Source organism: Podarcis filfolensis (genome assembly GCF_964270895.1).
Source record: "Podarcis filfolensis genome assembly, chromosome: 17".
NCBI classification, from domain to species: domain Eukaryota; kingdom Metazoa; phylum Chordata; class Lepidosauria; order Squamata; family Lacertidae; genus Podarcis; species Podarcis filfolensis.
This window is the reverse complement of record NC_139621.1, coordinates 18,679,363-18,699,769: the sequence shown is the minus strand read 5'-3', so window position 1 is coordinate 18,699,769 and position 20,407 is coordinate 18,679,363. Positions and strand designations below refer to the sequence as shown.

General features: G+C 44.5%; 1 protein-coding gene across 2 annotated transcripts in view; it reads left to right on the top strand.

The window, feature by feature from the left end:
• Nucleotides 1–20,407, top strand: part of SVEP1 (sushi, von Willebrand factor type A, EGF and pentraxin domain containing 1) — a 135,649-nt gene that overhangs the window by 88,031 nt on the left and 27,211 nt on the right. Inside the window, exons 33-40 of one of the 2 annotated variants that reach the window (XR_014542952.1) lie at nucleotides 1,098–1,274; nucleotides 2,746–2,830; nucleotides 5,352–5,543; nucleotides 8,056–8,223; nucleotides 11,989–12,661; nucleotides 13,347–16,141; nucleotides 18,143–18,368; nucleotides 19,479–19,602. Coding sequence is in view for 1 of the 2 variants with exons in the window: in XM_083592578.1 (XP_083448704.1) it covers nucleotides 1,098–1,274; nucleotides 2,746–2,830; nucleotides 5,352–5,543; nucleotides 8,056–8,223; nucleotides 11,989–12,661; nucleotides 13,347–16,141; nucleotides 18,143–18,368; nucleotides 19,447–19,602 (4,472 nt within the window). In the remaining variant the exon portion in view is untranslated. Of the gene's footprint in view, nucleotides 1–1,097; nucleotides 1,275–2,745; nucleotides 2,831–5,351; nucleotides 5,544–8,055; nucleotides 8,224–11,988; nucleotides 12,662–13,346; nucleotides 16,142–18,142; nucleotides 18,369–19,446; nucleotides 19,603–20,407 lie in introns of both variants that reach the window. The other variant, XM_083592578.1, reaches the window with a different exon arrangement.

Sequence of the window (20,407 nt, the reverse complement as noted above, 5' to 3'; positions counted from 1 at the left end):
AAGCACATACTGCTTTAAAACTGTGTAGTAGGACAATCCAGCCTGCAATAGGCCGGTTCACAGGGGAGTCCAGGGTCCCGTTTGCGAAGCCGCCCGCCCAAGGAGGGCAAACAGACTTTTTTTACAAGCAGAAGCTGCAAAATTTGGTTTGGCAGCTAAAGCTACAGCTAGGAATTCCAAAGAGCATAATCAAATACAGTCATACGTCGGAAGTCGAATGGATTCCATTCTGGAAGGCCGTTCAACTTCTGAAACATTCGAAAACCAAAGCGCGGCTTCTCATTGGCTGCAGACAATTGGAAGCCGCAAAAGCCCTGTCAGATGTTTAGCTTCCCAAAGAACGTTCGAAAACTGGAACACTCACTTCCAGTTTTCGATCGTTCGGGAGCCAGAACATTCGACTCCCAATGCGTTCAGGAGCCGAGGTACAACTGTGTTGCAAAAGTAGATCGCAAGTTATAGTCATGACCTAATGGCCAAAAAGTGTTGACCTGTGACTAGAATTTTTGCTTCTAGATTCACATTTCAGCACATTGTACAGTAGACAATATTGCACTCTGTGTAAGGAAATGAAACAATATATGAAATATTGTTGCACCTGGAAAGGAAACAGATTCCTCTCAGTGGAAGAGGTGGCCCAATTGCAGTATTGGTGAAGTCTCCGCAAATAAAATAAATGTGATTGGAAATGTTCATTAAAGTGTTTTTGAAGTGCTCTACAGTGGTACCTCGGGTTAAGTACTTAATTCGTTCCAGAGGTCCGTTCTTAACCTGAAACTGTTCTTAACCTGATGCACCACTTTAGCTAATGGGGCCTCCTGCTGCTGCCGCGGCGCCAGAGCACAATTTCTGTTCTCATCCTGAAGCAAAGTTCTTAACCCGAGGTACTATTTCTGGGTTAGCAGAGTCTGTAACCTGAAGCGTATGTAACCCGAGGTATCACTGTATTTGTATATTCCCGTGATCTTGTGCACTGGGCCTACTTTCCCCCTCCCAAGTCACCTGCTGAAATGTTGCATGATTTGTTTTCATTTTTAAGCACATGACCCACACCTGATGTCAGTAAGCTCTGTTTTACCTTGTATCTGATTCCAAAGAACCAGTGAGGTGCAGACACCCAGGAGACCCTGAACACGGCCATTCACATGGTGACAGCTACAGTGTTGGTAGCAAAATCAGTTTCTCGTGTGACACGGGCTACCAGCTCAAGGGAATGAACAAAGTTACATGTTTAGAGTCTGGGGAATGGAGCCACCAGATACCGCACTGCGAAGGTATATTCTGCATTCTTATTGTGATAGTACAGATAGAACCACGAAACTTTAAAAGGAAATGTTAGGCACTTGAATGCCTAGTTGGCTGGAATTGGCTATTTATTTATTTATTGAGCAAAGTTAATATACTGTTTGATCAAAAAGATAATCTCTGAGTGGTTTGCATAAAGTGGTTTTCTCTGAACTGTTCTCCAGTGGTTATTACAGTCATACCTTGCTTATCGAACAGCTTAGTTCTCGAACATTTTGTCTCCCAAACACTCCCGGAAGTGACTGTTCCAGTTTGCGAACTATTTTTGGAAGCCGAATGTCCAGGGGGCTTCCGATTCGCTGCAGGAGTTTCCTGCAGCCAATCAGAAGCCGCACTTTGGTTTTCAAACGTTTTGGAAGTCGAACGGACTTCCGGAACGGATTCCATTCGGCTTGCAAGGTACGAATGTACTTGACAGTTCATAAACCTCCATCCGCATAAGTTGATATGGGCTGCTCACTTGAGGACGTAACTACGATGAAGGAGTTCTCTCTTGAGATGATATTCATATAGCAATCCGTTATGGTTTGCCCTCTCCCATATAGTACGTCGGGCTCCAGTCCATTTTGACCCCAGGTTAAGATCTCGCTGTTGGCCTGGGCTTCCTCAAGTTTCTAGCATTAATTTCTGCTGTTGTAAAGAGTTGAGTTGGGTTTCCTCCAATAAGATACATTGTGATTGAGCTACCGTGGGTTTTAGGTATGTTTTATCTGCTCTGTCTGTTTCTTAGGTTTCTGGTATTTTAATTGATCTGTAATCTGCCTTGAGATCTCAGGATGAAGGGCTGGTTAGATACATACATATAGAGAGTATTAAGAACACGGCAACATCTAGGGCTTTTTTTCCAGCTGGAACTCAGTTCCAGCCCCTCTCCAGGGGCATCATTGCCATTATAAGAGAACAAGGGAGGTGTTCATGGTGAGTTCTGGGACCTCTTTTCCTAGAAAAATAGCGCAGAGGCACAGACTTAAGCAGACTGAAGAGTCATTCCCTCTCACAAAGGAATCCATGGTTCTGTGACCAGCGAATTCTTACCACATTCCTCAAGCTACAATTCCTAGGATTATTTTGTGTGTGTTTAATAACAGTTTGAACTGTATATGTGACCTGAGAGGCCATGAGGTACAGTAAATATCTCTTTTGCAGCTTCTTTGCAGAGCTCAGTGACAGGATCCAGAAGTGATCTGGATTATTTATTTATTCTGTATCGCCGCCCAACACCCAAGGCGTTCTGTTCCTTGCTGAATCTCTGTGCCCCTGTGTGAGAGCTCATAGTATCCCAGAAGAAAGAAAAAGAGAGGCTTACTAGATTTTGATCTGAACCAGCCCATTTACACACAACTAACAATACAATTCTACAAATCGCTACTCATTAGTAAGCCCAACTGAGTTAAATTATGTTAATAAGAATGTGTATTTCTTATTTGATTTTTTTAAAAGCTGTTTCCTGTGGTGTCCCCGTTGTTCCAGAAAATGGTGCAGTCGATGGCTCAAATTTTACATATGGTAGCAAAATAATCTACAGGTAGGAGGATTGCACATCAAATAAATCTGGTCCTAAATGTGTAGTAACTTATTTCATAAGTTCTGTGTTTGGGAGAACTTTTTGTTGTATTATTATTATTATTATTATTATTATTATTATTATTAAATTATATATTTGCTGTTCATATAGGGTCCATTGAGGTTTTGTAAATGACTACTCGGTGATGCCATGCATATAGTTATCAATAAGTATGACATATTTACAACTTCCATGCTCTCTACCTTCAAACTATTCATAAATGACAGGCACCACTGAAATAAAAATATGTTGCATTTTACTGCTTCTTATAATAAAAGATTTGCTGGCACAAAAAAGATGCAGAATATTGCGATCATGTTTTAAATTATATGCCCTATATATGCAATGCATACATTATATTTTCAGTTGTATGCACTATGTACGATAATTGGTTTGGCAGCTAAAGCTACAGCTAGGAATTCCAAAGAGCATAATCAAATACAGTCGTACCTTCGAAGACAAACGGAATCCGTTCTGGAAGTCCGTTGGAATTCTGAAACGTTCGGAAACCAAAGCGCAGCTTCTGATTGGCTGCAGGAAGCAGCGGAAGCCGCGCCGGACATTTGACTTCCAAAAGAATGTTTGAAAACCGAACACTCAGTTCTGGTTTTCGATCGTTCGGGAGACAGAACGTCGAACTCCCAAGGCGTTCGGGAGTCGCGGTACGACTGTACTTTATTTTCATTTTTTCTTTCCATTTCATTTTTTCCTTTTTTATTAAATTATTTTTATTGATTTTACAATTTTAACTTCACCAAGGATTCTCCATAGAGATAATACAAATCTGGAAAGAAAGAAAAGAAAAAGAAAACAAAAAATAAAAATGAGAATATAAATAAACCTTAATCATGACACATTTTCAGTATATATAAACATATTTTGGAGGTTCTCTTTAACCTCCTGACTTCCCTCCATTTCCTTTTCTGGTTCATTAAATAAGTACGTTTTCTGCATAATTATAAAACCTCTCTTTCTTACTTTCCTTATATTAGAAACATTGGCGGGCTTTGATTAAACATTTACAAGTGTTAAATAATGAGATGAAGTCTAACATAGGCAATCTGAAATATTAAGGTATGGTGGTAATTAGTTAAATATTGATAATATTTTCAGTTTTTCTATGAATTTTATCTACAGTTCCATACTTATAACATCTGCCCAGCCTGGTTCTCACTTAAGGTTCTAAACAGACAGCTAAGGATAACGACAAGAGTGCTACAAGAAATCTAATTTATTTCATCACTAGCCAATGGAAATATGTAATGTCTTGGTTTGCTCTGCAACCCCTCGGAAGTCTGGGGAAGGAGGAAAGTCTTGTGGTCCTCAATTTAATCCATAAAGAGTAGTTACAGAGTAGGGATATGGGTGGCGCTGTGGTCTAAACCACTGAGCCTCTTGAGCTTGCTGATCGGAAGGTCGGCGGTTCGAATCCCAGCGACAGGGTGAGCTCCCATTGCTCTGTCCCAGCTTCTGCCAACCTAGCAGTTTGAAAGCACACCAGTGCAAGTAGATAAATAGGTACCACTGCGGCAGGAAGGTAAACAGAGTTTCCGTGCGCTGCTCTGGTTTCCATCGCGGTGTTCCATTGCTCCAGAAGAGGTTTAATCCTGCTGGCCACATGACCCAGAAAGCTGTCTGTGGACAAACGCCAGCTCCCTCGGCCTGAAAGCGAGATGAGCGCCACAACCCCATAGTTGCCTTTGACTGGACTCAACCGTCCAGGGGTCTTTTACCTTTTTACCTTAGTTACAGACCACTGAACTCGACACAGTATTCACTCTCCCCAAAAGAACTCCTTCTATCTGTGGAAGGCTTTTGATCCAAGAATCTCACTGGCGGATGTGATGTTTTTCAATTTGCTGTCCGTCCATCCCCAAAACACTACCCCATACTTTTCTGAAGGTTGCCCCAATCCTATGGAGCAGATTCCCAAAAAATGCAAGCGACTGCCAGGGAAATTGGCAAAAGTTGGCTCCTCCACTCTTCCGCCAGTGAGAGCATCCTTTGAAGAAGAAGAAGAAGAGGAGGAGGAGGAGGAGGAGGAGGAGGAGGAGTTTGGATTTGATATCCTGCTTTATAACTACCCTACGGAGTCTCAAAGCGGCTAACATTCTCCTTTCCCTTCCTCCCCCACAACAAACACTCTGTGAGGTGAGTGAGGCTGAGAGACTTCAAAGAAGTGTGACTAGCCCAAGGTCACCCACAGCTGCATGTGGAGGAGCGGAGACGCGAACCCGGTTCCCCAGATTACAAGTCTATCGCTCTTAACCACTACACCACACTGGCTTTGAGCAGTAGTTGTAACCACAGTGCAGCAAGAATTGAACATATTGAGCATCTGCTGAATGCTTAGGGACCATTTGATTCCACCCACAGTTTTTCAGTGGGGGGGGGGGGCTAAGACCGTTGGATCTAACAGAGATGCAAGGAAAGTGCAATGTTCTTGTACCTATTTTTAACTTGCTTTCTTGTCTCAATACAGGTGCAATAAAGGATACAGTCTAGTAGGCAATGAGGAATCGATGTGCCTTGCAAGTGGCACATGGAATCGTTCTTCCGTATTTTGTGAATTAGTGAAGTGTCCTCTCCCAAAGGAAATAAGCAATGGCAAATATCTAATGAGTGGCGTGACATACCTTTCTAATGTATCATACACCTGCGACACAGGTTACAGGTAATCAAGAAACCAAGACGCATTTTATGTGCATTTTTTAAAATGTAGAAATGAAGGAGAAGTGCTTTGAATGCAGCATATGCAAAATGATCCATCTGGCTTTTTCTTTAATCTTCTAATATCTGCACATGTAAATTGGTGATGCTCATGGAAAAGTCATGTAGAATTAGTCATCTTCCTAACACCCAGCTCATTCTTCTGAGCACCAGTTTTTAAGCAAGCATGTTTAAAAAGCTTCATTAGGCAAAATCTGCAAATTATCCTATGATCAAAAGGTTCATATTTACAACTTGACACCCACTAAAGACTTTATTGCTTCATAATTAATATTTCTTTAAAAAAGAAAAAGAAAAGAAAAGCTTGTTGAAAACTCTGAAACACTAGAATTCAGAGTTAAATATGGTGGCTGACAGTAGCTTGGATGTTATAGTGATTTGTGTCGGGATCTCCGCTTGGCCAAGCTGATAAAGCTCATTTTCTTCCCTCGAGTCCTTCGGTTACTCTCCTCCCAACGTGTTTAACCACCCGAGCCTTTGATAAGGCTCCAAGGCACGTTCCCCCATTCAGCAGAGAATCAAAGCAGCAGAAGTGATGAGATTTATGGCTACGTGCTATGCTTTATTACTAAGCTACGCAGAGAGCAAAGAAAACTACATCCTCTCCCTGTGAGAGCAGAGAGCAACTGCAACAAAGGAACAAAGGAAACAGGAAACCAGTAACATCACATCCGTCTCTAGTCTCCCGTGAGACTTCCAATAGCCTGGACTGTCTCTGGAATGTAAACAGAGCCTTGTGACTCTAAGCAGCTGCTCAGTGGCAAACAGAAACTAACAATTTGAAGAGAACAGAAAATTTGTATTTGAGCTGAAATATCTATTTTGAGCTTTAAAAAATCTTGAATGTAATCTTTCTAGGAAAACCAGAATCATTCCTACTCGGCATTATAGGTTTAGATATTCCTAAAAATGTAAGAAAAGTTTTTTTTATATGCCACCACTGCTGCGAGGGAACTCATAGCAATGTATTGGAAGAATGATAAAATCCCCATTAGATCAGAATGGTTATTGAAACTGACAGAATATGCGGAGTCAGCCTATCTTTCTAAAAGAATTAGAGATAAACCAGGGCAAAAGTTCATTTTAGAATGGGATCATTTCAAGAGACACTTAAAAAATATTTGCTGCAATCTGAATACGGTAATATCTTTTGAGTAAACACTATAAATAATATGTATTAAGGGGGGAAAGATATAGAAAGACTAAATACTGTGTTATGAAACAACTAAACAAAATCATGCAATATGTTTATTAAAGGAAAGAAATATGGAAGGGACGGGAAGTGAGATGTTTGTGAAGAAAAATTTTTGCTGGAAAATGTATATATTTATTGTGATGATTGGTGTTTTTTGATGGATTGGTAATGATGATTATGAGTTTACATTGTACAGATATAATTATGAACAACAAAGCATAAAAAGGGGGGGGAGAGAAAATACTTATTTGGACTGTGGCTGCAGAATGCAGAATTTGTTACCCGTATTTTTCGCTCTATAAGACGCACCAGACCAAAAGACACACCTAGTTTTTGGAGGAGGAAAACAAGAAAAAAAATAGTCTGAATCTCAGAAGCCAGAACAGCAGGAGGGATCGCTGCACAGTCAAAGCATCAATCCCTCTTGCTGTTCTGGCTTCTGGGATAGCTGTGCAGCCTGCATTCGCTCCATAAGACGCACACACATTTCCCCATACTTTTTAGGAGGGAAAAAGTGAGTCATAGAGCAAAAAATATGGTATATCACATTTCTTTACTCCCTGCCCCCATGCCACCTTCATGTGGGATTTTGGAAACTGAATTTGATGTAGATGTTTTTTAACTTTAACTTCTTTACGGGCTGTTTCTGCTGCACCACTGCAGTTGGATTGCCCATCTACTCTCATAAAATGTAAAGAAAAATCCTTCTAAATGGCTGCGTATTCCACAGCAGCAAACAACCACCATTACAAGATCTGTTTCGCTTACTTTCTTTTTTTTTTTAAAAAAAAGTGATGTAAGTAAAATATGTGCCTTTCCCCTTTACAGTATTGCAACAAACAGATTTTATGTATATATTTTTAATCAGACAGACACACACACACAAAAACCAAACAAACCGTGACCACAATTCAGCAAACACAGCAAGACCTATCTCTGTGCAACAAATTTGCCCAGGCATGTTGGGTTTCTCTGCTGCAGGGTGAAAGGTTATGTCTGCCCCTCTTCATGCATTGTGGGTATGTGCTTATCTGCTGGGTGGTATATTTTTGCACAAATATAAGGTGTCACTTTTTTTAGGATTTTGCATTTGGCAACTTTATACCCGGTGGGTGGGTGGCTTTACAGCTTTTACTTTAACCATGTGCTCTTGAATGGATGGTTGATTAAAGTTCAACATGTTCAAGGAAAGACATGGTAAGGGACGCTTGTGCTTTCATGCGCACCTCTTACGATTTCCCCGTTTCCGTTGGTTTCGTAGCCTGCAAGGACCTTCCGTACTCGTGTGCGGAGATTCGGGCGGCTGGAGCAGCCTCCCTCCAGAGTGCAAAACAGTTTCTTGTGGTCTCCCTCCTGTTATAAAAGATGCCGCGGTTACTGGGAACAACTACACTTTCGGAAGCACCGTCACTTATACGTGTAAGGAAGGGTATGTAAAGGAGCTCAATCAGATCGGAACTCTTAAACGTTGTCGTACTGCGAAGCAGAGAACCTGCGACCCTCCCGTCATGCTGGACTCCAGCTCACAACAGCCCCAGTCATACTCTTGGCCAGTGGCGCAGGATAATGGGAGCTATAGTCCAGCACCATCTGCAGAGCCACAGTGTGTCTTCAAAGTGTGGTGATTATTGTAGATCTCATTGCAGAATCCATGCTCCTGTGTCAGATAACTGAAAGGTAATATATAGCAGTAATGGAGAGCCTCAGGCTCAGGGAGTCCAAAGAATGTGGCCCTCTAGACCTCGCTATCTGACCCTCAGAATTCTTTGCAGGCCGCACCCCTCATAGGGTGCTTTGTAGGGCTGGGAGATACCTGGTTTTCAGCATTGTGATGCATAGCGGCTAAATACCACAATATGCTGATATATCACGTTGTCTGGCTCTGGAATGTATCTCAGCTGCTTGCATTTCTTAGCACAGAAAGTATTGATCTGATGTGTAGCGATCTTTCCTATTCTCATTAGTTCAAGAGGGTTCTGGAAGCTTCTGTGTGTGAAAGAAACAAGCAGAAGGTTCATGATGTTTGGGTTATTCCTTCAGAGAAGCTGAGTACAGCTGACTTACCGTATTTTTCCCTCTATAACACGCAGATTTTTTCTCCTAAAAAGGAAGGGGAAATGTCTGTGCGTGTTATTGAGCGAATGTGTGGTCCCTGGAGCCAAATGGCAAAAAAAATCAGGCAAAAATCAAATCGCGCGTCTCGGAGAAGGGAAACCTGAAAAGAGGAAGTGGCTGCTTTCCTGCATTCTGCCTCAGGGTCTTACTGCCCACCCATCTCTGTTTCCTTGCTGTGTTTGCTCAAACGGAACAAAGAGCAGGGAAAGCCCCTCCCCTCCAGGCAAGCAGAGGGGAAAGCAGAGTGTCGTCTCTGTGCTCCGGTGCTGCTGAAAACATGCAGGAGGGGGAGAGAGAGAGAGAGAGAGAGAGAGAGAGAGAGAGAGAGAGAGAGAGAGCTGGCTGGCTTGGGTGGGTAGGTGAGGGAAAACTTTTGCCTTCCTTTCCTCCCTCCCGTTATACCCCTCTCCTGCATTCTTAGCCAGCTGCTTCTCTGCACACCCCTCTCGTGCTCCTTGTCCATTCTGTATTTTTCCTTCCTTCCCCACTTAAAATGTGGTTAAAAAGCATGGATCCACATGGATCCTCAGGATCTTTGCATTGGGTCACCCCAAATTCACCATCAGATCACATAGCATGTCCATGGCTACAGCCTGCCCCCCCCCAAATCACGCACCCACTGTTGCCTGGGGCTGCAATGGTGCAAAAACGTGGTTACAAAACATGGATCCTCAGGATCTTTGCATTGGGTCACCCCAAATTCACCATCAGAGCACATAGCATGTCCATGGCTACAGCCTGCCCCCCCCAAAATCACGCACCCACTGTTGCCTGGGGCTGCAATGGTGCAAAAACGTGGTTACAAAGCATGGATCCACAGGGATTCTCAGGATTTTTGCATTGGGTCACCCCAAATTCACCATCAGATCACATGTCTGTGGCCACAGCATGAAGCACAAAAATGATACATCCACTGTTTCATTCAGAATGTTTTTTCCCTTGTTTTCCTCCTCTAAAAACGATGTGCGTGTTATGGTCAGGTGCGTGTTATCGAGCGAAAAATACGGTAAACTGGTTCTCTTATCTCTTTCACTCAAGGTCATGCTGACTTTAAAAGTAAGGCCAGAAGGAGAGTGAATTTCACTTTCTCTTTCTATCTCTTTTCCTTCTGATGTGGTGTTCTGTACATAGTATGCTTAGTGTTAAGGTTTAGGCTTATTATAAGTTATTGTAAGTTTAAGTTAAGTCTGCTGTGACTGGATTTATTATGGACAAAGCCAATCCTGAATGTATTGGATTTGTGACCATTATGCTCATTTGCCTTCAGTAGCAGTAAAGCTCTGCTGGATGAAATATAAAATAATAATAATAATAATAATAATAATAATAATAATAATAATAATAATTTATTTATTTATACCCCTCCCTTCCCGGTTCAGGGCGGCTAACAACAAATTTAAAACACTTAATTGTAAAAGCAGCATAAAATACAGTATAAAAACATGAATAACAATAAAAATCAAAAATCAATTTGGGGGGAAATAAGCATTAGATAATCCCCAGGGCTAGCTGGCTGAATTAGATAATCCCCCAGGGCTAGCTGGCTACTTGGGCCAGGGAGGAGACCAGGGGAGAATTAGCTGTGGGGTCTGGTCTCAGAGCCTCTGGTCTCCTTTTTGGGGATCCTGCAACGTGTTTAAGTTGTTACTCTGCTAACTATACATTGGAATCTACTCTGGATCAATACTGAGTAGAATTTCAATGACACTTCCTCCCCACCTTAGGGGAGGAAGGAGCAGCCAAGGGATATCACAGAGGTATATCGCCCATCCCTGCAAAGCCCCGTGAGCTTTGGCTCACGTGAGCCAGAGGGGGAATCAAGGCTTCTTTCAACTGTTCAGCTTGAGCCGGGGGGGGGGGGAGGCAGGGGGGTTTCCTCAAAGGTGCAGCCAGGCAAGCAGATGGAGCCCGAGAAGAGGCTCGCCTGGAATGTTTTCAGGCTCTGCCTGCCTGCCTGCCTGCACCCTTGCTGATCTGCAGGCAAATTGTGATGGCAAATACATGGCAGCTCCCCAGCCATCGCAATGTATTGCCAGCTCAATTTGTCTGAAACCAGTATTGTGAACTGAACGCCATTTATCAATATATCGCACAGCTCCAAAGCTTTGCACCCCAAATGTGCTTGCCTGGCTGAGAAGTGTCCTTCGACTCTGATGCTTGTCTGGATAGAGAGGGAAGTGTGAGAGTGTGTAGAAAATTGCCTGCTGTGCAAAGGGAAGATTTATATTCATTGCTCTGTCCACCTCAGCCTCTGCCCCCGTAACACTGGCAAGTGGTTCCTGGATGCTTGCCCAGAAAGGAATGTTTGGGCTGAAAAAGAGCATCCACCTTTTGGTCTCAAAGATGTGTTAGCTCAACGGAACCTTTTGTTCAAAGCTCCCTGAATGATTTGTTTTAGAGCTAACTACTTGATAGGGGGGCAAAAGATTGCACCCATCAGTAGGAGGAGCCCCAGCACCGCCAGTGAATTGCATCCGAGGAAATATATCTAGGAAAGAAATAATCGTAGGCATGCGAAAACACTTTCATAGCTGTGACTTGTTTTTATCTGCGGCTCCAAAGTTAAATACTTTTAAGGCCCGGCAATTTAAAATAACTCTCCTGTTGAAATCAGTGGAATTTGACAGTGATTTACTCCTCCACTAGTTTCCATGGTTTACAGAAAAGGTATATTCTAATTCATTTTAATCATTTATACCCATTCTTTCTGAGAATAAAACTTTCCCATGGCAACTTAACCCACCCTCCAAAAAAGTAAGTACATTTCAAAACTTTTACAGTGGTACCTCAGTTCTCCAACTTAATCCATTCCGGGAGTCTGTTCAACTCCCGAAACCGTTCGAAAACCACGGCGCGGCTTCCGAATGGCTGCAGGAGCTTCCTGGACCCAAGCGGAAGCCATGTCGGACGTTCGGCTACCGAAAAATGTTCGCAAACCGGAACACTTACTTCTGGGTTTTCAGCGTTCAGGAGCTGATTTGTTCGGGAGCCAAGCCGTTCAAGAACCAAGGTACTGCTGTATGACGTTAGAAATCCGTTCTATTATGAATCTAATGTTGCTTTTCCTTCCATTCCACAGCTACACATTAATTGGCACTGAAACTGTGGAATGCTTGGCGAGTGGCAAATGGGACCTGAATCACCAGCAATGTGTGGCCGTTTCATGCGATGAGCCTCCGCCTGTGGAACATGCCTCTCCAGAAAGCGGCCATCGTCTCTTCGGCGACATAGCAATCTACTACTGCACTGATGGGTACAGTTTAGCTGGCAATGCCCAGTTGCTGTGCAATGCCCAGGGAAAGTGGGTGCCGCCGGATGACAAAGACGTTCCGGAATGTATCGCCGACTTCTGCGAGAGACCACTGCCTGCGCCTTACAGCATCTTGGAATCGTCAAACAAGGCCAAATTTGCAGCCGGGTCTGTTGTGAGCTTCAAGTGCACAGAAGGCTTTGTCTTAAACACGTCCGCTAAGATTGAATGTGTTCGGGGAGGGCAATGGAGCCCTTCTCCATTGACCATCCAGTGCATTCCTGTTCGCTGCGGAGAACCAGCAGGCATTAAAAACGGTTATGCAATCGGCACAAATTACAGTTTTGGGGCCATCGTGGCTTACAGCTGCACTAAAGGGTACTATATCAAAGGAGAGAAGAAGAGGACATGCGAGGCAACCGGAACATGGAGCGCTGCTATGCCCACCTGTCACCCAGTGTCCTGTGGAGAACCACCCAAACTTGCAAATGGAGTTATTGAGGTACTGCTAAGGCCTTGAGCATAGACAGCATTAGCAGCTGGAAGGTTCAGTAGTTTAAAAGTCCAGGCCAATGAACTTGGAAAAAATAATTAAAAGCAGAGTTTTTGTTTAAGGTAGTTAGGGAAATGCATTAGTCTCTGAATCAGACTTCTAAAAATCAGATATGTGCAACTTAATCCGGTAAGTGCAGTGCTTTTAAACAGGACACTAAGAAAACCAGAAAACATTTCGCTGGCTGAGTTTTCTGGTATTTTTTTTTTCCTGTACAGATGGTGGGCAGATTTGTAGGGATAACCAAAAGATGTATCTGATATCACTTTTTCCCATTCATCATCCATAAAAATGCTGAAAGAGGTACCAAAACCTGTTCAGGTGTACAGGCACATTTATTTCACCTTGAGTTTGAGTTTTGTTGATAATGATGTCTTTCCACATTAAATTTTGGAGTTTTTGTTTCATCTGGTCCTATGAAACTGGCCTCACAGCTAATGCCCCACCTCAGTTGCACAGAGAAAGACTGGAATTTGTGGTAATCTTTAACTCTTTAAGTGCGGGGGAGTGGGAATGGTGTCAGTTGGTCTTGGAATCAAAGCCTTAACATTTATGAACTGTCAGAAGTCAGTGTTTATCTGCTAGGTGTGTGACGTTTTATAAGCCCTAAAGTCTGTTCTGGTCCATTTTACAGGTTGCAACAGGGCGTTCCTTTGGGAGCGAAGTGAGATTTCGGTGCAATGCTGGTTATCAGCTGAATGGAAGTGCAACGTTCACTTGCCAAGCTAACCGCCAGTGGCAGAGTGAAACCCTTCCTTCCTGCACCCTTGTCACTTGTGCAAAACCACCTTCTCTCCGGCACGGCTTCAGCAAGGGAGAAAGTTTTGAAGTGGGAGCAAAAGTCAGGTTCTTCTGCGACGAAGGCTACGAGCTGATAGGAGATGCCTCCTGGACTTGTCAGAACTCTGGGGTGTGGGACCGAAAACAAAACCCCAAATGCGTCCCGGCAAAGTGCTCTGAGCCCCCGCTAATTGAGAATCAGCTGGTCATGAAGGAGATAGCTGGCCAAGTAGGCGTGGTCCACTTTTCCTGCAAAGAGGGCTTTGCTTTGCACGGTGCCTCCGTATTGAAATGTTTGACGTCACAACAGTGGAACGATTCTTTCCCTGTCTGCCAAGCCGTACTGTGCCCTCGGCCGCCTTATATCCCCTTTTCAGACTCCGTGGTGTCTTCCCTTCATTTTGGCAGCACCGTGAGCTACACGTGCATGGATGGGTTTTTGCTGAAAGGTGTTTCGACCATCAGCTGCCAAGCCGACGGTACATGGAGCGCCCCACTGCCGGAATGCATTCCGGTGGAGTGCCCACAGCCGGCGGAAGTTCAGAACGGCATTGTAGACGTCCAAGGCCTTACCTACCTCAGCACTGCCCTGTATAATTGCAAACCAGGCTTTGAGCTAGTGGGGAACATGACCATACTCTGCGGGGAGGACGGCCACTGGCTTGGAAGGAAGCCAACTTGCAAGCCCATTGAGTGTTCCAAGCCCAGGGAGATTCAGAATGGCCGATATTCGTACATTGACCTGCACTACAGGCAGACAGTTACCTACTCATGTGACAGAGGATTCCAGCTCGAAGGGGAAAGTGTCCTGAGCTGCCTGGAGACAAGGGAGTGGGATGCAGAAATTCCCTCTTGCCGAGCTATCAACTGCGATCCTCCACAGCCCATTGAGAACGGCTTCGTCGAAGGTGCAGATTACAGCTATGGCGCTATGGTGATATACAGCTGTATGCCAGGATTTCAGCTCTCAGGTCTTGCCATGCAGACTTGTGAAGAGTCTGGTTGGTCTAGTGTTAGCCCAGTATGCCTGCCAACTGATTGTGGCCTTCCTCCCCACATAGATTTTGGGGGGTATATAACAATTAGCAGCAATGACAAGCTTTTTGCCCATGGAGGAGGGTTTGAAGAGGGGTTCCCTACTGCCAGCCCACCTTTTTACTCCCTAATACTTGATAACCAGAAAGACATGCAAAGTTATTCAAAGGCCATTAACACACTGCCTTTGTCAGGGTACTTATATGGGACTATGGTGTTGTATAGCTGCTACCCTGGCTACGAACTCTTAGGGAATTCCAAGCTGGCTTGCCAAGAGGACGGCATGTGGAATGGCAGTGCCCCTGTCTGCATCTCTAGCCAGTGCGAATTGCTGCCGCACCCGGAAAACGGCTTCGCGAATTTTACAGAGAACACGCTTGGTAGTTCAGTGAAGTATACCTGCAAACCAGGGTATAAGCTGATGGGCTCAGAAACAAGACTTTGTCTGCCCAATGGGCAATGGAGTGGCGAAGCCCCGACTTGCAAAGTAGTATCATGCACGGGGCTTAGCAGGCCCATGAATGGCACAATAAGAGGGGAAGGTCGCACTTACGGGAGCGTGGTCCACTATGAGTGCGACCCTGGGTTTCAGTTAAATGGTCCAGGTAAGAGAACGTGCCAGGCCGATCAGAATTGGGATGGGGATGAGCCAATCTGCCTTCCCATTTCCTGCGGCCAAATCCCTAATCTAGAGAACGGCCAAGTGCTAGGAGAGGAATATACGTTCCAAAAACATATCGAGTACAGCTGCAAAGAAGGTTTCATCCTGGAAGGGGACCAGAGGAGAGTCTGCCTTGCAGACGGACGATGGAGTGGAAGATCTCCGTTTTGCAGGGTGATCCAATGTGCCGAACCACCGGCGCTTCGTCACGGGCAGACTAGTGGGTCGGAATTTGGCTTTGGGAAGAGAATTGAGCATCGCTGTGACGAAGGGTATGTATTGCGTGGTGCATCCGTACGTATCTGTCAGGCTGACGGTAACTGGGATAGAGAGTCTCCTTTCTGTGAGTCTGTCAGCTGTGGGCCTCCTGAAGACATCTCTCACGGCTTTCTGAACGGCTCGGTCTTCACTTATGGGAAATATATAAAGTACATCTGCTTTCCTGGCTATGAGTTACAGGGGAACCCAGTGAGGCAGTGTATGGCTAATGGGATGTGGAATGGAACAGCCCCCTCGTGCGTGCCTTGCGAATGCCCTGTGCCCGTGATTCAGAATGGGGAAGTTGTAGGCAACCATTTCAGCTGTGGCCAGAGGGTAGAGTTTCAGTGCCTGGAAGGTTTCAAGCTGCTAGGACCCACAGAAATCACGTGCGAAGCTGCCGGCAGATGGAGTTCTGGCTTTCCGCACTGCGGGCAGATCTCGTGCGGCCCCCCGCCAACGATCCCCAACGCATTCATCAATGGGAGCAGCTCTGTAGACCAGAATGCCATCGTTTATAATTGCGAACTGGGCTACGTGATGCAAGGGAGATCGGAATTGACGTGCACGGAAACAGGAGCCTGGAGCAAGCCGTATCCAAGTTGCACCTTACTGACTTGCGGGCCACCACCTTCTGTCCTTCACGCAGTTGCCGTTGGAGAGTCGCAAGCCTATGGGAGCAAAGTCCAGTACAGGTAAGAAGAGTTCACATGCCAGTCTAAGAGTCTTAGGCCTGGGCGATACCTGGTTTCCAGCATCGTGAAATATCACCAGCAAAAGCATCACGACTTACCAATAAATCATGATGTCTGAAATAAGGAGGGAACTATGTAGAGTCACTGGCTGGCTTCATGGTTTTTCCAGAATCCTGGTTTTTGCCAGAGCCTGCTCTTTTGATTCACTGCCCCTTGCAAGAGGCAGGGGAGAGGTGAACCAGCAGAGTTAACAAGGAGTACAGAAATATAGAGAAGCCTTGGCTGGCTTCACTGTTTCCCCCACAATCATTGTTTTTGCATAGCACACAAACACAATTGGTGATATGTTGCCAGGTCAAAAATTATGAAACCAATCTCACAATATGGACTTCCAACTGGCTTTGGACGATATATCAATATACAGTGGTACCTTGGTTTATGAACTTAATGCATTTCGGAAGTCTGCTCTTAAACCAAAGCGTTCTTAAACCAAGGCGTGCTTTCCCATAGCAGTGGGGGACTCAATTTACAAATGGAACACACTCAGCAGGAAGCGGAACATGTCCTGCTTCCAAGGCAAAGTTCACAAACCAAAACACCTACTTCCGGGTTTGCAGCATTCTTAATCCAAGTTGTTCATAAACTAAGCTGTTCTTAAACCAAGGTACCACTGTATTTACCAGCCCTAGTCTGCCTTAGAATGTATGTATAAGTATGTATACATACATACATACATATATACATACATACGTAACTTGAGGTTGCCATTCCTGTTTGCTCTGCCTACCTGCTAACCCTGCTTCCCCCATACCTAGCCAATCTCCCTTTATACCTGACCAAAACCCTCACCCATCCCCTCACAGGTCACTCCAACCTCCCATTCCACTCCCAACCAACCTTAAGCTCCTCCCCATCACAGCTCAGCCAACCTTTAAATGGGGTTTTAACACCACTGTTTATTGGAGATGGGGAGGCACTTAAGAGAACGGCTTGCATACTGCTCTCTGAAGCACCTCTCCATCTCCTTAAACCCTGCTCGGGTTGTTTTATGGCAAGCTTCCTTTCTCCCCTTACAAGAAGTAGGATTTGTTAAATCATCAGACACAGACATCCCCAACAGATGCTTGTTTTGTGTTTGCATTGTAAATGTATTTCACGAAGAATAAACGGTATTGGGGAAAGGAGGTGGCAGTTGGCGTTTGGGAGTTGGTTGGTCATTCTGTTAGTTGATTACCATATTTTTCGCCCTATAGGACGCACTTTTTCCCCTCCAAAAATGAAGGGAAAATGTGTGTGCGTCCTATGGGGCGAATGCAGGCTTTCGCTGAAGCCTGGAGACCGAGAGGAGTCGGTGCACACCGACCCCTCTCGCTCTCCAGGCTTCAGGAAGCTATCCCCAAGCCTTGCGAGCCCGGCGGGAGTTCCAGCGGGCTCGCAAGGCTTGCGGGAGGCAGCCTGCAGCCCGAAGCACGGGGCACGCTCCGGAGCGCTCCCCGGGCTTCGGGCAGATATCGGGCAGCCCCACAAGCTCGGGGGACAGCGGGGAGGCGGAGCGCCGCCATCCCGCTATTCCCCGACCTGGTTTGGAGCCTGGCAGTGGGGAGAAGCTTGCTTCTCCCCAGCGCCAGCCCCACAAGCTCGGGGGACAGCGGGGAGGCGCAGTGCCGCCATCCCGCTGTTCCCCGACCTGGTTTGGAGGCTGCCAGCCCCACAAGCTCGGGGGACAGATATCTGCAAGCCTGGGGAGACCGGCGCAACTTCCCGCCAGGCTCTTGGGCTCAAGGGAGTGAAATGCATTGTGTTCATTAATAGGTATGCAAATAATATATGTTGTTCAACTGTTGCCAACCTAATAAGTAAATCTTTATCTTCAAGTCTCGTGTAAGACGTCTTATTTTATCACAGACAGCTAACATATGTACCTTAGGATTTACTTCAGCAGTTCAGAGCATGCAATATGTACCAATTGCCGGTGACCCCAGTGTGACTTATATGTTGCAGATGTCTGGAGGGTTATGTGATGGAGACAGAAATGGACACCTGTACCTGTCGGGAAGATGGGCACTGGTCCCCTAATAGTATTTCCTGTTGCCCCAGAAAATGCTCCCTGCCAACAAATATAACCAATGTAATTATTTCTGGGGATGAGTTCACTGTGAACCAGAGCATTACCTTATCATGCCAAGAAGGTTATCTTTTGATTGGAGCAAACACTTCCACATGCCAGGTAAAGGTTTATCTCACTTTTGCTCTGTTTTAATCCTTGTCTTAATAGTCATATATCTGTGCCTACTGAAGTCATTCCTGAAGAGCGAAATAATAATAATGTTATGGTAATACACCATGCTTTTATTCTGCTAAATGAAAACTGAACTGCATCGCTGTTTTAAAAAATATTGATCTGAAAATAATCCTCCCTCGTAACCTTTTTATAACGGCACCATTCCAGGCTGGCAGCTCAATCCTATGCATGCCTACTCGGAAGTAATTCCCAGTGCAATGAATGGGACTTGTGTCTGTTAGGGAAGTCTGTATATTAGGATTGCATCCTTAGTTTTAAATTTAGAGGAAGTTAATTCTGTTATTTGAAAGGCCAGACATTCCATGCCACCTCAATAAAACTTGACATATGAGAATTGTGTCAAATTATCCTCCTTAGAGAAGCATGGACCTGCTCCTATTAGGTAGTGGAGTTTTATCCTTTTGTTTTTCTAGATACATTTCAATTTATATAGCTCCTGGAAACCGTTAAACGGCTTGATTAGCAAGCAATGGTTGCATCGTTGTAATTTGTCATGGAACAGTTTATGTCTACAAAATTTGGAATATTTAGAATAAAAAATGCTATTTAGCAATTTGGAAGAAATTCATGCTGCTAAATAATGTCTGCTCAACATTTCTTGATCCAAATAATGCTTTCTGCGTGAATAAACACCTTTCTGCTAATCGTCAGAACTTTTGCTTATGACTTTTCTCAATTCCAAAAAGTGCAAGTTGCAATCCAGAAAAACGCAGGACATGCCATACCCCTGACACCACTCTAAAAAGCCCATCATCCCTGACCGCTGGTCCTGTTAGCTAGGGATGATGGGAGTTGTAGTCCAAAAACAGCCAGAGACCCAAGTTTGGGAAACCCTGGTCTAGGTAATAGTGAACGTCTCAATACTTCAGTCCAGTCATTTCTTAAACTCTGCATATCAAAGTTATTTGTTGCTAGGCTGTTTGCACTTGTGAAAAGAAAAAAGAAATTTGTTGCTTCTGTGTTGCTTAGCAAGCCATGGAGATACTTTCCCCCCTCTTTTTAGAATAACGGTAACTGGATGCCATTATTTTCAAGCGAGATCTGTGCTCCTGTTTCCTGTGGAAAGCCTGAGGCTCCAGAACATGGAATAATGATTGGCAACAGATACAGTTACAAAGACATGGTTCTTTATCAATGCAGTTCTGGTTATGAGTTGGAAGTAAGTCCATTCAATCTTTTCTTCATTCTGTTGGTTAGCATGTTGCCCAGTAGATGGCATGCTAAATTAAAATCAATGTGTCCTTTTATTGGGAAAAGCTTCTTACAACCATCATTTGCACTTGAGAATAAAATACAGGTGTGCTGCATCGCTTATGATGTGCATCTTATTTGCCACTCATTAAACCACAGGAATTGGCAAAGCCATTCTCAAAAGAATTAAGTCACAAAACTATACGTCCAATGCACCTTTCAAACTGGTACACCAGAAACTGGATCCAAGTTGGGATGATTGCTTGTGAAGCTTTAGTTGTAGGTCTGCATCTGTTAAGACAGGAACTGTAGCTGGATCTCCATGAGGATCTGGATCGCCAGATCTACAATGAGGAGGAAATAAACTAGTAGTTCAGAGATGAGAGAGCTGTAGCACTTCAAATTGCAGGCAGCAAATCGTATTTTTGACTCTCTTGCTGTACGAAAACAAAACAAACCTGAAAGTAGGAAAGTAGCACACCAGGAAGAAGGCTGGGCAAGAATTTTTCAGCCTGTATATTTGTTGTTCATAATAATAACACATGGGTAGGCAAACTAAGGCCCAGAGGCCGGATCCAGCCCAATTGCCTTCTAAATCCGGCCCACGGACGCTCCGGGAATCAGTGTGTTTTTACATGAGTGGAATGAGGCCTTTTATTTAAAATGAATCTCTGGGTGATTTGTGGGGCCTGCCTGGTGTTTTTACATAAGCAGAATGTGTGCTTTTATTTAAAATGCATCTCTGGGTTATTTGTGGGGCATAGGAATTCGTT